This window comes from Xenopus laevis, chromosome 9_10L (assembly GCF_017654675.1).
Source record: "Xenopus laevis strain J_2021 chromosome 9_10L, Xenopus_laevis_v10.1, whole genome shotgun sequence".
Lineage (NCBI taxonomy): Eukaryota > Metazoa > Chordata > Amphibia > Anura > Pipidae > Xenopus > Xenopus laevis.
In genome coordinates this window covers 70096429-70111648 of record NC_054387.1, presented here as the reverse complement: position 1 = coordinate 70111648, position 15220 = coordinate 70096429, and the positions used below count along the sequence as shown (strand labels likewise).

Here is a 15220-nt window from a genome sequence, read left to right as displayed (position 1 = left end):
TGCTGCTACATATACGTCCATTGTACTTTAACTTGGCGCCATATGCAAATTAGGCACCGCTAGCGTAACTTCACTTTGCTATCGCAACTTCGCTACCTTTCACCTCCCTGAGCGTAACTTCGGATTTTAGTGAATTAGTGGCAGCCTGGCGAAGTGCGGTGAAGCCAATGCTGGCGCAACTTCGAAGGTAAGTAAATTTGCCCCTAAGAGTAGCCCATTCATGTCTTATACTGAACAGTGGGCTTGATGTTTTCAATGCACAATGCTAGAACCTTGGTTGTCATAAAATGTCCTCCTTCAAAGAAATACTGCAGGGTTTTGGATACTAAAGAAATAACACAGGGTTTTGGATACTAAAGTCTGTTCATCAAGCAAAATTTACTCCAAAGAAGAGACCCTCTGTCTCAAAGGCATGCAATGTGTTTATTTTTCAGTTAAGCATAATAAAATATTTTAACATTCATTTTATTGAGACAATCAAGGCAAATAATGTTTAAGGTCACTGAACCTTTCTAAATCCCACCTTAACCATTGTTTGCAGCCAAGCATGTCTTATTATTACCTGATAACTGTAACTGGTTCTACATGTGATAGGACAAACTGGCATGCATTGTTTAGTTGCATATACTCCCACATGCTCTCTGTTTTGTCTTTTTGATCATATTATTATATTCTAATCATAGGAGTTTCATTCCCATTTTATTTCTGGCTCTTCTTAGTTAATGGGAGTTTTATTCCCATTACATAGACATGTACATGAATATAAACATACAAATTTTAAAATGCAAAAATGTGTTAAATAAAATAATACAAACATTTGAAAACATCACTTATGATTATTTACTATTAAATAATTTGTGTGATAGGCTGGTCTCACATAAGGTGGGAATGAGGTGTATAGAAACCTGCAGCAGTCAGATCTGGAAGCAAAATGTATGGAGCAGGCATTGTTTCCAGGACAAGGCAGGAACATTTGCTTGTAGGCAGGAATGTTGCATTGGTAGCAATTTACAGGCACAATATTGGCATGAGTGAAGCCTGGAAGCAAAGGAAAGTGACAAATGATTAAACAAAAGAATCATAGAGATGGTACAATAATAATTTGTGATTTGACAGTTGGTGGCCATATTTTCCACTAGCCAACTTTTTTAAATTTTCAAAAAAAATGTCCCTTGTTTGTCATTTGCAAAATTGTAAATCTTCAGCTATTGATCCTATGTGCCTAACCACTTAGAGAGGCACACAGACAAATGTATTACTCCCGGTGAGCTCACTTATTTCCTTCCATTTGGCCTTTGAAGGAGAAATATTGCAGGGGAAAATCTCCATTAATAAAACATGCAGGTTCAAAGGTGGATTCTAAAATGGGGAGAGTATTGTGGCCATTTACTGTATCAAGACCCGGGCCAGTAGTGCAAGGGCCCAAGGTGATACAAGAGGGCATCCCTTAGAGCTCAGGAAGAGAGCAGGTATGATCTGGTTCTGGTATTGCTCTGTATGGATGGATAGGGGGCAAAATGGAGCAGAGAGATATGTGGTACTTTTCCCAACAATAGGGAGGGAAAATGGTATAATTTTAATTCTTCCGGAGTGCAGAAAGTTTCCTATGTATGATTTAGAAGTACAAGTTTTTATTAAAACAGGTACATTGGCTTATACCCTCTCTGAGAGTCCCAAGGAAAAATATTGCATCAGAAGAATAAACAAAGAGTTCAGCAATGAAAGTTCATCTTCTTCATTACGAGCAGCACGCCTGCCTTTTAAATATGATTTTGCACATTAGAAGTATGTTCATTGTAAAAAGAGAGAAAGGATTCCAACTAGTATGAATTTATCTGTATCAAGTTAGCAACTATGCAGAGTATTGTGCCATTTCTCCTCCAGTATATGATGTATGTGGGCTTGTCGTAGCCATTCTGTAAACTCTCTGCATTGCCGTCTGCTTCGTACTGATAGGAACATATATTCATTCCATCATGTGAGTCTGCGTGCAGATGTCTGAACCATGTCGGCCAGTGATACTGCCCATGTTCCAACCAGGACAGAGTGAAGATAAACTGAACAAATCAAGCAGTGTTTTGACATTACAAAATTGCCTGTTTTATTGAACATTTTTCTTTTATTTTTGCTTTGTTGGGGTTTTTTGCATTTAAATTATTGTAAACTTCATGGGCCTGGTTATAATGCCTTTCATTTAAAGTGTAATATGCCTTAATTGAATTAACTCAGTGGCATACACATATATGCACATAAGCTGACCATACATGTCCCTATAAAAATGATTTTTTTGCTGCAAGTATGCTGCCTAGATTATCCCAACTGATATCTGCATTTAATAGAAATCAACTAGTTTGCTGATCAAACACTCTGGTGTATGTTGCATCAGCAGATGAAAAAACAAGAGGAACCTCAGCTCCTTTTCATTTTCTGCTGCTACTAAGGTGCCTATACTCTGTATCATTATTAGTATAGTATCTGTAGATTTGGCCTACCAGCTGATTAGTTGGATACCTATGTGTATGAGCCAGTGTAATGCAACCTGCACATTTTTGTTTTTTCCCCACCAGCTCCAGTTTGTTGGAGTTGTTGGGCAGCTATAGTAAGGTATAAAAACAAATCTCCCCTTTATCTGTGTTCACTAACTGGGGGTTATTTATAAACACTGGGCACATTTGCACCTGGGCAACCAATCAGATGGTTGCTTTCAGTGTTCAACCTACATCTGGCTGAAAAAAAAGCTAATCACTGATTGGTTGCTATGGGTTACTGCTCAGGTGCAAATTTGCCCAGTGTTTATTAATGAGGCCCACTGTGATATTAAAAGATCTAAGCAGAAAGAGTCTAGTTACTGTATTCATGATTCAGAGCCACCACTATGAATATGTGTCAAAAAGCTTTGATTAATAGTAGAGACCTAAATGTATAGGCCCAAACATGACAAGCCAGAGTTATTCTGAAGGTTAGTCATAAAACATACGTTTCAGTAGTAAAGCAATGTGGTTAATTGGACTTTTTCCCAGCTCAAAACATGACCATCTTTAGCTACACGACCCAGTCTGAGTTTAAGGATGTTGGGCTACTGGGACCATCTTCTGTACAATCTAATGCCATACTGTGGAGTGGTTTATTCGACCACAATTGGACTTGGACTGAGTGTCGACCTGAGGCAGCCCAGCTGATGTGCCTCCCCTTGCCCACTTTTGTTATGTTGGAGCAGGGAGGACAACATCGCTAGTGCAGAGAGTGCAAAAGCTCTCAGAATTTTGGCTCTTAAAGTTACCAGGAGCAGTAATTTGCTGCCCCTAGTAACTTGTGGGCTCCCGTGCATGGGATAGGAGCCATAAAATTGCCCGGCCTAGAATTTAGACAGTCCTGGCTAGTAACTGCATATTCTAAAAAAGTTTGATAATTACTTATGTACAATATGCATATTTTAACAAATTAATACTTTTTGTCACATTATTTCACATAACAATTTGAATACTATAATATGTAATCTTCTACCTACCTCTTTATCTGTGATGCTGTGTCTAAAAAAATTCAATCCAATCTCTTATCTTCAAATGATTTATTTTTTACTGTAGAAAAAGAGAAAGATCTTTCAGTGCTAAAAATATAAAAGGAGGTATGAATTGCTAAGTTCCAGTCAAATTCCTTGTAAAACAAACATTGACTGTACAGACATAAATCTGTTTTTGCAACTGTAAAGATGGCAAATTTGCAAGTAAAATCATCAGTCTGTAACCCGACAAGCTACTGCATTTATTTTGACCAGAATTTGCATTCTAGTCATAATATTGGCACAATTTACTATGCATTTTTACATGCTAAGTAGAATTTTCCCCAAGAATTATTGCACCCACCACAGTTAACCACTACATTTTGCACATTCTTAGAAGTGCAAGCTATTTAAGAACATCGGTGCAAACTATTACTTAATCTCCAATCCGGCAAATTTCATGGGTGTATACAGCCCCTGAAGTGTTTGCCTGGTCATTGTTTCCCAAATACCTCTGATGGCTGCACATCATTCCTGTTAGGTACAAAAGCATGAACTGGTGCAAGGTGCAGAAACAGAAGAATAATTATTGAATTGATGAAAATCTATAAAATATATAATAGGGAATTGCTAGCATATTATGAAAAAAATATCTAATTAATTCATAAAAAAACCCTGAAAAATCCAGTTTTTTCATTTTAGAAATCAACATACTCTCGCGTATTCGGCGCCGATCCAGGACATCACAAGGACAGCAGCGTTAGTGCAAAATTTCAGGCTTTATTTCAACATACACACAAGTGAGGGTTTTAGCGGTGGGCGTGCATGGCTGATTTACGCGTTTCTTGCCAGATCTCCCGGCACTTCCTCAGAGTCAGTGAAAATCACATGACTCAAGACTTAAATAGCAACAGTGATTAACATTGGTGCTAGAAATACAGGTGCATTTAAATTACATATGTGATTTACACTCATAGTTAATATATTTAAAATACCAGTATTGAGATTAGAATTTAAAATATCCATGCTGCTCGTATTCATTATACAATATATTAAAACAAACAGCAATGCAAATATACCGTATTTCAATCATTTTCTTAAATAATTAATAAATAAGTGTTACAAAACGTGTATCAATAAAAAACCTATATTGAACCAACCATTGTATTCATATCCACAATTTAAGTGAACTGTGCAGGTTTTCATTTTCTCATTTTTATTTTTTTTTAGATATTCTTTGATTGATAAATGTCCAAGAAAGTTTGAATTAAAAAAAATTCAAGATTTTTTTTAACTGCAGTTTTCTCAAATCGTGGAAAAAAATTAAATCTCAAATTTTAATAAATAGGCCCCCAAGAGTAAGCGTTGAGCCTTTTGTTACATTACACCATAGCAGCATAAATTAGGTTCATGCTTTTCAAAATATTGTACCAGTTGGTCCAAAGAAAGGCAAACAAATATTATCATAGAAGAGAAACAAAATGTCTCCCTCTAATCGTTGTTACTATTGCTCATTTGATTAATATACTGTACGTGACGGTGTCCTATTATGTAATAAGGCCATCCAAACCTTTTTAAATAATTAAAATAACAGTTTTTTTCATAAATAAGCAAACATTGCTTTATTCGAGGTAGAAAAAAATGCACAAACCTCACAAACTCAACCTTTGATAAATAACCTCCCCAAAAGTTAACTAAATCCTGCAAAAAGCGCTGGGTTTCGACTGAATCCCCAACCAAATCTTGGATTTAATACATCCCTATCAAGATCCCTATCAAGACACAGATTGACACCACTAAGCATTACCTATTATACACATCTAACTATATAAAACCTAAGTATAAGGAGTTTCTCGTAGATTTAAACTTATCATAAGGTTAATTATTCCGAATCCATTTCTAATACAGTGCAAAACAATTGAAATTGCCTACAGTTCAACTGTCTTGCACTGAGTTAGTGCACAACTCGAGTTAGATCACTTTAAAACATAAAAATACTAAAAACTTTATAATATTAAACACCACATATAATCCAAGCCCTGCCCATTTTAGGAAACAAAATATAGATTTATTTCTATTATTTATTTGTTGCAATTTATTACAAAAGTTGCTTTTTCATTAGAATTTGTTTAGCTTTCACCCTCAAGTTTGCCTGGAAGTACTGTATAAGGAAATAAGCTTGATGTCATTATGTTTAATAATATCATCAATATATCATGATTTTATCATGCATTTACTGTATATCATGTTTCTGTAAGAAATGAACAATGTGCTTTGCTCTAATACAGTATTTCCCAATGTGCATTAATAAAAAGCCATTTATTACAAATAATTTACAGGCATTCAGGTTGTGCATAGTGGTAAATGCTTTTTAAATAAAACATCATTTTGAGGCAAATTCAATATGGAAACACAATATGCAGTAAACAGGAAAATAAACTTTCTGTCTACTGTTCAAAATCTATAAATGGATCCGTGGGTTTAAGTAGCTTTTAAAAAAAAACACAGTTAACGGTGAAACCCCACAGAGTTCAAAAGGTGTCCGTGCCTTGTTTGAAATTGGGCTTTTTAAGTAGCGCTATTGTAGAAAGCTTTTTTCAGCTATATAATTCATTGGTTCTGGAAAGGAAAATTGCACATTTTTTCACTGGATTAGCAGGCATTAACTAGTCCATCAGCAAGCAAGCAGAAGAATTTCACGTGGTCTAAACCATTTCATTTCCATCCTTGAACTCATTGCTGACTGTCATTCACTAAAAAATAATTACACGTTATTCTGCAAAGATATTGCCAGTTGTACATTTTTATGTTTGTGTTTCACTCAACACCAAAACATTCTGAATATTGGTAAAGTTAGTAAATATATTGTGTTTGCAATATATTCAAATTATAATACTTTTGTACTAAAACAAACACTGATAGAAGTAACCACAGTTTGTGTATTTATCACAGCTCATCCCAAATATATTTGCTGCAGCTGTTTCTTCTTTGTGTTCTTCATGATGTACAGATAAATTGAACGCAGGGCTAATTATTGAGCCCTGTTTTTGGATGCAGTTTGGTAGGAATTGATATCCAGATTTAATATTACATACTTTCTATGACAGCTGAGCACCACCCACTGCCGGTGCATAAAATAAGAAAAATCCCCGCCCCCAATGATCCTCTAATAACGCATGAAATTGATTATGCAGATTTATTCAGTGGCTAATTTGAAGTTTTTTTAAAAATTCAGTTACATTTTTGTCTCTATTACCAGCATATTTATGAGGAAAAAAAACATTTGTTTTAGTTCATGGATAAAATATAATCACAACAAAAATATTATTTTACCATTCATTTGTACAAAGTCAACTCTTTTCAAAAATGTGATAAATAAAATAGCTTGTATGTTAAAAATATACCTCCCATTGCTAAGATTTTTTTTTTTTTGCAGCCACATTTTAAAATTCAAATCTTTAGGGTTTTTAATTTTTTCTTTTTAATTAAAAGCATGCTCAACCATCAAAATTCATTTATTGCATTTACAGATCCGTACATGTGGTTTGGTGCATTCAAAATATAATTATCAACTGTATTTAGAACACACAATGAAATAATATATTACTGGCCCAAAGCCTACAGTAGATAGTGGGCACAACTACATAGAATAAAATGGAAACAATATGCTTACATACAGTGAAACCTGAGTCTCAGTATAAATGCATGTAAGAGCACCTGAGTGTGTGAGACCTTAGTCTGAAGATGTTTTATATAATCTTTTATTCCTAATATACATATAATAAAAATACACATGTAGGCAGAATATTTTATATGAGCACGTAGCTGTTTGCACTGTCACTCTACCTAAATTGTTATAACTAGCAAGACATCATTTGTTTGAAACACACTTTAATTATACTACACACTTTCTATCCCGTCCCTTAGACCCTCATTAATTTTTCAGAGAAATGATTAGCATTTAAAGGCAAACAAGGTGTACTTTGTTAGTGGGACATGACCTCGCTGTCATTGAATTATATCCATGATTAATGATCGTTAGTAGCAAAGAGCTAAAAGTTTGAGAGATAATGAATAGATTAGGAAGAAAAAATGAATAAAGAAGGTAAGAATCCCAGCTGGTACAGGAAAGATCATTTTTGATCATTCACACAATCTGCAGTTTTATAAATGATAAAATTTGGCCTTTCACAAACCCACAATGACGCCATACAATAGTTTATCACAAAATACAGAATGCTCTAGTAGCGTGTGTTCCTCCAGCACATATGGAAACCCATTTAACCAGAATGACAATGTTTGAATTAATTTGCTTTTTTTTTATATTAATTTGAAATTTCCCTAGGGCACCATATTGAAATATAATTCTCATTCGGGACACCCGATCTTTCCTTGTCTTTATTTGGCTATGACAGTGATGAGAATAGGGAATTAGCGTCCTTTTTAGACATTTTTCCCCCCTGTTACAGTGCTTTGCTTTGACAGACATGCAGTACAATTCACAGAATGGGCTGTAATTGACAGACTATTGTAAACTAACTGTCACGAGTTGTCAAGATATGCATGCCCAGTGCTTCCCACCAATAAACCCAGCCACTGGCAGCTGCAGCAAAACCTTCGTTCGAGGTTTTCCAGCATTCATTTGGTTGTAAACTAATGATTTATAATTCTGTTCTTCCTGGTTGTTTTAAAGGGCTGGGCTGTTAAGTTTTATGGCTTTAGCAGGAAAGACACAGTAGCTCAACTATTTCATTATCCATGCTAAAAGCCAAAGCCATAGGAGCATTCCTATTTTCCATAATGAGAAAGGGAAACTGTGTGTTGGGCTTATAATTAAACTTGCAATTAAAACCAATAATTTAAGGGCAAAATATTTTAATTATTTTTTTATATTGTATACACCAAACCTGCATTTTACAATGGTTTAGAAAGTCCTTTACTAATTGCCCCTAATTTGAATTCAATAAGGTTAATACACACTACTGAATGTGCAATTATTGGGGCAGACATTGGCTGCCTACTTGGCCACCATATTCGAAGTGTTCTGAGGAAGTGGCGAGATGCAACGAAACGCGCAAAGCGTAGATCCAAATTTCTATATGCGTACATGCTGTAATTATTTTAAAATGCACTATTAAATGTGATTTTTTAAATGTAATGCTATTCCTGATGCTCCGTGTCTTTTACAAATTGCGTGGCTGCAGGTGCAGCACGGAAATACGTTTTTATGAGGAGATATGATGCTCCCTTTTATCGGATTTGTTTGCATATCCGAATTGTAGTTGTCCATATATGGGTCTAAAATCATCCTCACCTCAATCATATCTGACACAAAATATAGGTGGCTGGGCTTCTTCACTTTGCCAGTTTACCTCTAAAATAAGTATCAGCAAATTGCAATACAAGCCTGCAGTACACAATTAATGGAACTGGTTAAATTCAATATCCAGTTTGTCAGCCCAGTTGCAATTTAACTCAAGTCATTGAAGCCTTAATGCTAATGCCAATGGGGCTGGCCCCTCTACTGAGGTCTGAAACTGGAAAAGTAAGCTGATTAGGCTAAAGTTTGGGATGAGGACATATTATTTGCCCCTGAAAAGAATAGTAGGGTGACTTTTATGGCAATTGTTTTATACGTATAAAGAGAAACTTGACACAGTAAGCCAGTAAAACTTTTTTTTTAATGTTCATAAGGCACTGTGGAGAAGCTCTTAAAGTCTCTATTTTACCTCTACACTTACATTCCCTTCAGTTGTGGGCAATGGTTGCAAAGCCCCTAAAGGTGCAAAACACAACAGGCACAGTCCCATTTGTGAATAGCATTTTCATAGGCACAATTTTGCACCCATTTTAGTGGCTAGCAATTTTAAATGAGCCCCTGTATGTCTAGAAGAAATCCACATATATATATATATATATATATATATATATATATATATATATATATATATATATATATATATATATATATATACTGCACATCACATATCTATAAGCCATCTAGAAGGCGATCAAAGGGGTATTAAATGATGGTGGTAAAACCAAATCCTTTTCCACTAGGGGATGAGTGGCTTGTAATTCAAGAGAGAATAATATGTGAAGGTCATTCACTTATTTATGGAAACAAATTAAATTATACCACAAATAAGTTTCTTCAGAGCAGAAAACCGCTAGGTAATTTATTCGCAAATGACTGTTATAAAATTCTCACACTCTACAAATCAAATTACACTACATCACACAAAGCCTCCCAGCTATGGGCTCAGATGATTAACGTCAAAACAAATGATTTGCATTGAAAGTTGGATCCTCTTGGATTGTTTCAAACCTACAGACATTTCCATAGCTCTTCAGATGCCTCAGAAAAAATGCATTTAACATGTAGCTTGGAGAAGACTTGAATAGAGCTTTTGAACTGCTCAGTGGTTCAGCAGACCAAGCATAATTAACAGTAGCTAAGGGGACGTAATCACTGTTACTCAACCATAAGATGCCCAAATGTTTCTGGACTAAACCTTCTAGCATACGTCAAAATATTAAGGCTTAAAAAATGCTGGGGGGGGGGGGCTGGAATCCAGAAACTTTATGGATAGGCCTTTAAAGAAATTCTTCCTGGAAGCAGAAAAGGAAATTTAATCAGCTTGTTGAGCAAGTGGTTCCTCCATGATGCAGAATTCTGAATTCTCAGAATTTCAGCCTTCCATTGTTAAGAGCTTCAAAAGGTTTATTGAAAAAGAGGGTGGCAGAACATTTATAATGGGGCAATATGTGGTAAATCATAGACTAATTATTAAAACTCTTGCAACCTGGTTTAGGTCAGATTTAATGTTGAGTATAACGCAAGTTTATCTATAGTAATAAGTCTTTTTCCTTGAAATACAGCAAATCCAGTTGATTTAACTTATTTCGATAGACATACCACGACCTGGGGGAATGAGAGCCTTCACAAACATAACTGTAAGTTTGTTGACATTTTCTTAACCTTTATTTCTCCTGAAAGGGAGAAGGCTTTACTATTATGGAAACTCTAATGGCACTCAATAAAACTGCAAGGAAGTTGAACCACAAGCGAGAAACACCACAAATTGAAATATATTTTGTCAAGAGAATATGTGATAATGGCAGTGATAGAGAAGGAAGGAGATGCTTGAATGGTAATGCATTTGGTGGCCTTACTGACTCCTCTGTAAAAACACTAGTCCATGTTAATGCTAGCAGAGGAATCTGAGATATAAACACTACGCACTTTAAATATTATTTATAATGCTCTGAGTAATATACCCTAGTTTATTAGGAGGAGAAGAAACCCTATCCTTGAGTTGATGTGCTATAGCTTGGCTGCATGTATATTTCCAATTCTTTCCTGCAATGGTGTTCATTAATTAAGGAAGGGGAGTTTTATCACAAATTTGGTGGTCTGTACCTGCAAAAGCATTTAAGTGGCACTTTACAGGGCTGATGGGCACAGCTCCAGAAGTGTATTACTGACACATAAGATCAGGGGTCCTCAAACTTTTTAAACAGGGGGCCACGATTGCTCAGACTGTTGGGGGCCAGACTATAAATTGAAAAAAAAACTTGAACTAATTCCCATGCACACTGCACATATCTTATTGTAGTGCAAAAATCATGAAAGAACAATACAATATTTAAAATGAAGAACAATTTTAAGTTAAAATAAAATGAAAGAAGTTTGTGGAGGGCACTCAAGGTTCTACATACTGTGTGGCTTATGGGGGTCATTAAGGCCCACTTTGAATGACAGCTTGCTTCCTCCCCCGCAAAGGCAAATTCCAGACAGGCAAACTCAACACACCAATCACCAGCACAGTAGTAGTAGAGAGGCCAGGCAGCGGATCATAATTATCCACTCTGGATCGAATTGGCAGGCAGAGGAGAAGCAAAGAAGGTGATTGTAATGGCCAGCAAACAGCCCACCAAAATGCCGAGACGCTCCCTCCCTAACATGCCTCTCTCTGATGCGCACAACTGGGGGTGTAACGGCAGCAGGGCCCACTAGGTCTGGGGGGGCCGGAGGTGAGGGAACATTTTTTTTTTTTGCTCAAAACCGGAGAATTGCTAGTGGGGGCAGGGCCAGGTAAATTACTTTCGAGGGCCATATCTGGCCCAAGGGCCTTAGTTTGAGGACCCCTGCATGAGATAGTGTATTAAAATTATCTAATGTAACTGGAAGCTAAACTTTGGTTGAACTGGTCACTGCTAACAATTCAACCAAATGTCATCAGCAGCAGTCAAGCAGTCAATGTGATTTTTAATACATTTGATTTTCTTTTAATACAACCGGGATATATGCTCAAAGAAAAGGCTTATGAATGACATAACAAGTCCTAATCATTAACAACAATGAAGGGGTAAATGGGATTTTAAAGTATTTAACATCATTGAGATGTATGCTCGAAGAAAACGCATTTCATTTATCACAAACCCTAAATCATAATTTATAAAATATGGATCCCAATAATAATAACATATTTATAATAAAAAATAAAATGAATATATCATAAATATCCTTATTTAAATTTAAAATTCAAAAATGTTTAGCCTACAGTTATTCAGAGCAGTCCTTAATTAATGGCCAACTTTCTTTTCTAAAGGGGTGATATTATTCTATTCTCAGGCTTGCTCAATAAATTGTAATTTAGCAAATTATAAAGGCTCTTTGTGTTTTTATTGCCCATCTATTTTTGTTCTTATCTATATTTTTCTTTAAATTAGGTATCCTCTACCATTTCTTCTATTCAGTGTGGCTATTTGAGTCAGTCACTGGTACCCCTGTTTGACCCTGCCTTTCCCAAAATGGTACATTACACAAAGCGACCGTTGGCAAGAGTAGTACTTTTAGTGCCTTTCTGGATGTTGCTGTGCCTTGAAACCTTTTTAGGTAGTTATTTTGCAACTATAAGAATTTGAGCTTTATTTTAAAGCTTAAAGGCGCATATATTTTTTAGTATAACACAGAGTGAAGTGAAGTGATTAAAGGCATAAAAAGACACTGCTGTAACAGCAAGGGTCTCTGTTTAAGGGTACAAAAGCATTTTGCACAAAATAATAGCTTGAAAATTGTTATCTTTGCTTAAAACCTGCAGCAAGTAAAAACTGAACAGAGCTGAGAAAATTGCCATCCTTGTAAGAAAAGCAAAATCTTATTCCTTTTGCCAAAAAATTGCTTTTTTGAGTACGGAAACGTAAAATAAAAATCAATAAAAAATAGAAGAATCAAGTCTTGAGAAGACTCAATATTTTAATAAAAGAAAGAACATATGTTAATATGTAGTATAATGAGCCGAAAGATTGTGATTTACTTTTCACATGTGCTTGGTAACAAATGATAGAAACCTTAGGCTTAATCTAAAAATGAATTCATATCAACTCAATTGGTACAGAACTAATACAATTATTACTGTTAATTTAGTTCATGCTGAAGAGCGGAGCTGGTTGCTTGTTACAATTTAGCTGTTGACATATGAGTAATATAAAGTATATCTCCACAGTTTAAACACTTTTAAAACAACACTTTGTGGTGAGTGTTGCTGGAGGATTTCAGCATTCTGGATCTAGGACTGTGTGTCTCAGCTGGCACAAGAGTTTAGGGTATAATTAATGCAACAACTCTCTATCATGAAGCCTAGCTTGGCGTAGCTTAACTAGTTCATACTTAGCCTTGCTAAATAAAACTACAAGTCCTGCCTCACATCATATATATCTTCTAATGTTCCATGTCTTCTATACCTTCGACATGTAGCTTATGATGTCACACAACCTGCACACTCACTCCCTTTGCCTAAAAGAAGCAATTAGCAGTTCTCAAGAAACCCTAACTTAACACAGCCTCATCTCATTACTTACTCACCTGTCCTGTTTCCCACCTTAATCTGGCATTTATCCTACCTGCTAACACTAGGATAGAACTCCCTTATGTGTCTGATGACTTTATTGATGTCAGATCTAAAGGCAAGTTCCCCTTGCTTCTTTTCATTTACCTCTCTCCTGCGGCAGGGTAAGTTGCCACCCTTCTATTAAAGTTATTTAAAAAATAATTAGCATCCAAGAAAACTTCCTTTCTTCTTACCTTTCATACTACTCTTTCACAGTGACCTTAAATGGAATAGCATCACTGCCCATCCCTCTTCTATTGGAGAACATCAAGGCTCTGCACTAAGATCCTTATTTTTATCTTGTTATGCTATTTTATTTGGAAAAATAATTAAATAGTTTGGGCTTCATGTAAAATTAAGGTTCATTTTCCTACTTTAATTGCCATTTTTTTTGCTAAACTATTCCTCTTATCATAAATATATATTTAAAATTGTTCAATTAATATTTAATTTGTTATAGATGAAATTAAAAATGGAAGTTATTTGGTGATCAGTCTTTTTTTTTTTAAAGTGCGTTGAATTTGCCTTTGTAATTTGCCCTGGGATCTGGAATCCAAAAATGATATAGGCTTTTCAGGGTCATACCCCCATCAATCAGAAAGTAGATTGCAAGACTAGATTTTTATAGTTATTTTTTTTAATGAATAGCCCTCTCCTAATCATTTGCATTCTGACTTTCAGACAGCTGCCTGCATACTGGCAGACCAAAAATGTTAAAGGGAAACTATCGCAAAAATGGGAACTGAATATAAGCTTCATCATATTGAAATAAGAAGACAGAATGAAGAGAAACAGATGCTAGGAGAGGGATAGGGAAGATAAACTAATAATTTCAGAATTTTAGTTGATTGTATTTAGAAAGTTTATTATTTCAGAATGATGAAGCTTATATTCAATTTTAATTTTCGTGGTAGCTCCCTTTTAAGTAAAAAAAACACAAAAGATGTTAAAAAAATGTAGTCCAAATGCAAATTGAGAACATCGTAGTGTAGATTACATTAAAAGTTAAAAATGAACCTCCCTTTAAATATTCCGGGAAATTCTAGAATGAAAAAGAACAGTGGCATATTATTCAGCAAAAGCTGGAATTTTAAACAACTTTATGCACTACTTTCAGTTGTTAGTTGTAGATTTTCTCCTTGGCTGTGGTATGCATAAAATGTTTCTGCTTCAGAGATCTAATTATGCAATCTGGCCCTTTGTGGCTGAGCTAATTTTGTTCGGGTTGACTGGATGTTCAAGACTGACTCTGGGTGCCCATCTAATGTACACTATGACCAAGTATTCAGGTGGATTAAGGTAATTACCTATCTGAACACTTCCCCTATGATACATTTTACAATAATGGAATCCAAGTCTTTATCCTGCTGCTGCCAAATTGCTGACATAAAATATACTGATTATGAAGAACACGCTGGACTTTTAAAGCAACATAATTCTTTCATATAGTTTAGGCTCTAACTAGTGTAGATATCATTTCTCACAAGTTTTGCTAGCAAACGTGTAATCAATTTCAAAGATGGAAATTTGACAGCAGATGTATAGTAGCCATTTTTCTCCAACTGTAAAACAGGAAAAAAATTGTCAGATATTCAAGATGTGACAGAGCACTTTAGCAACATACTAAAAAATCGGATGGGACTATTCCTATAAAGAGGGTGCTTAATTAAATACTATGCTAATGTGTTGCACAATTATAATGCAGCAAGCATTGTGTCCTTTTCAGTCTATTGTTCTACTGACTTTACAGTATGTTAAACAGCCGATGGGATCAGTGTATCTGTGCTGCAATACTACAGTATATGGCTCCAGGTGAAGCAAGAAG

At 35.4% G+C, this 15220-nt stretch overlaps 1 protein-coding gene across 1 annotated transcript in view; it reads right to left on the bottom strand.

Annotated features, from left to right (window-relative positions):
* Positions 1 to 544: 544 nt before the first annotated feature.
* gpd2.L (glycerol-3-phosphate dehydrogenase 2 L homeolog) overlaps positions 545 to 15220 on the bottom strand; it is a 117719-nt gene continuing 103043 nt past the window's right edge. The window contains exons 18-19 of the mRNA XM_041575721.1: positions 3509 to 3578; positions 545 to 1038 (exon numbers count right to left, since the gene is read on the bottom strand). Of these exons, the coding sequence (XP_041431655.1) occupies positions 3569 to 3578 (10 nt within the window). The 3' untranslated portion in view covers positions 545 to 1038; positions 3509 to 3568. The remainder of the gene's footprint in view (positions 1039 to 3508; positions 3579 to 15220) is intronic.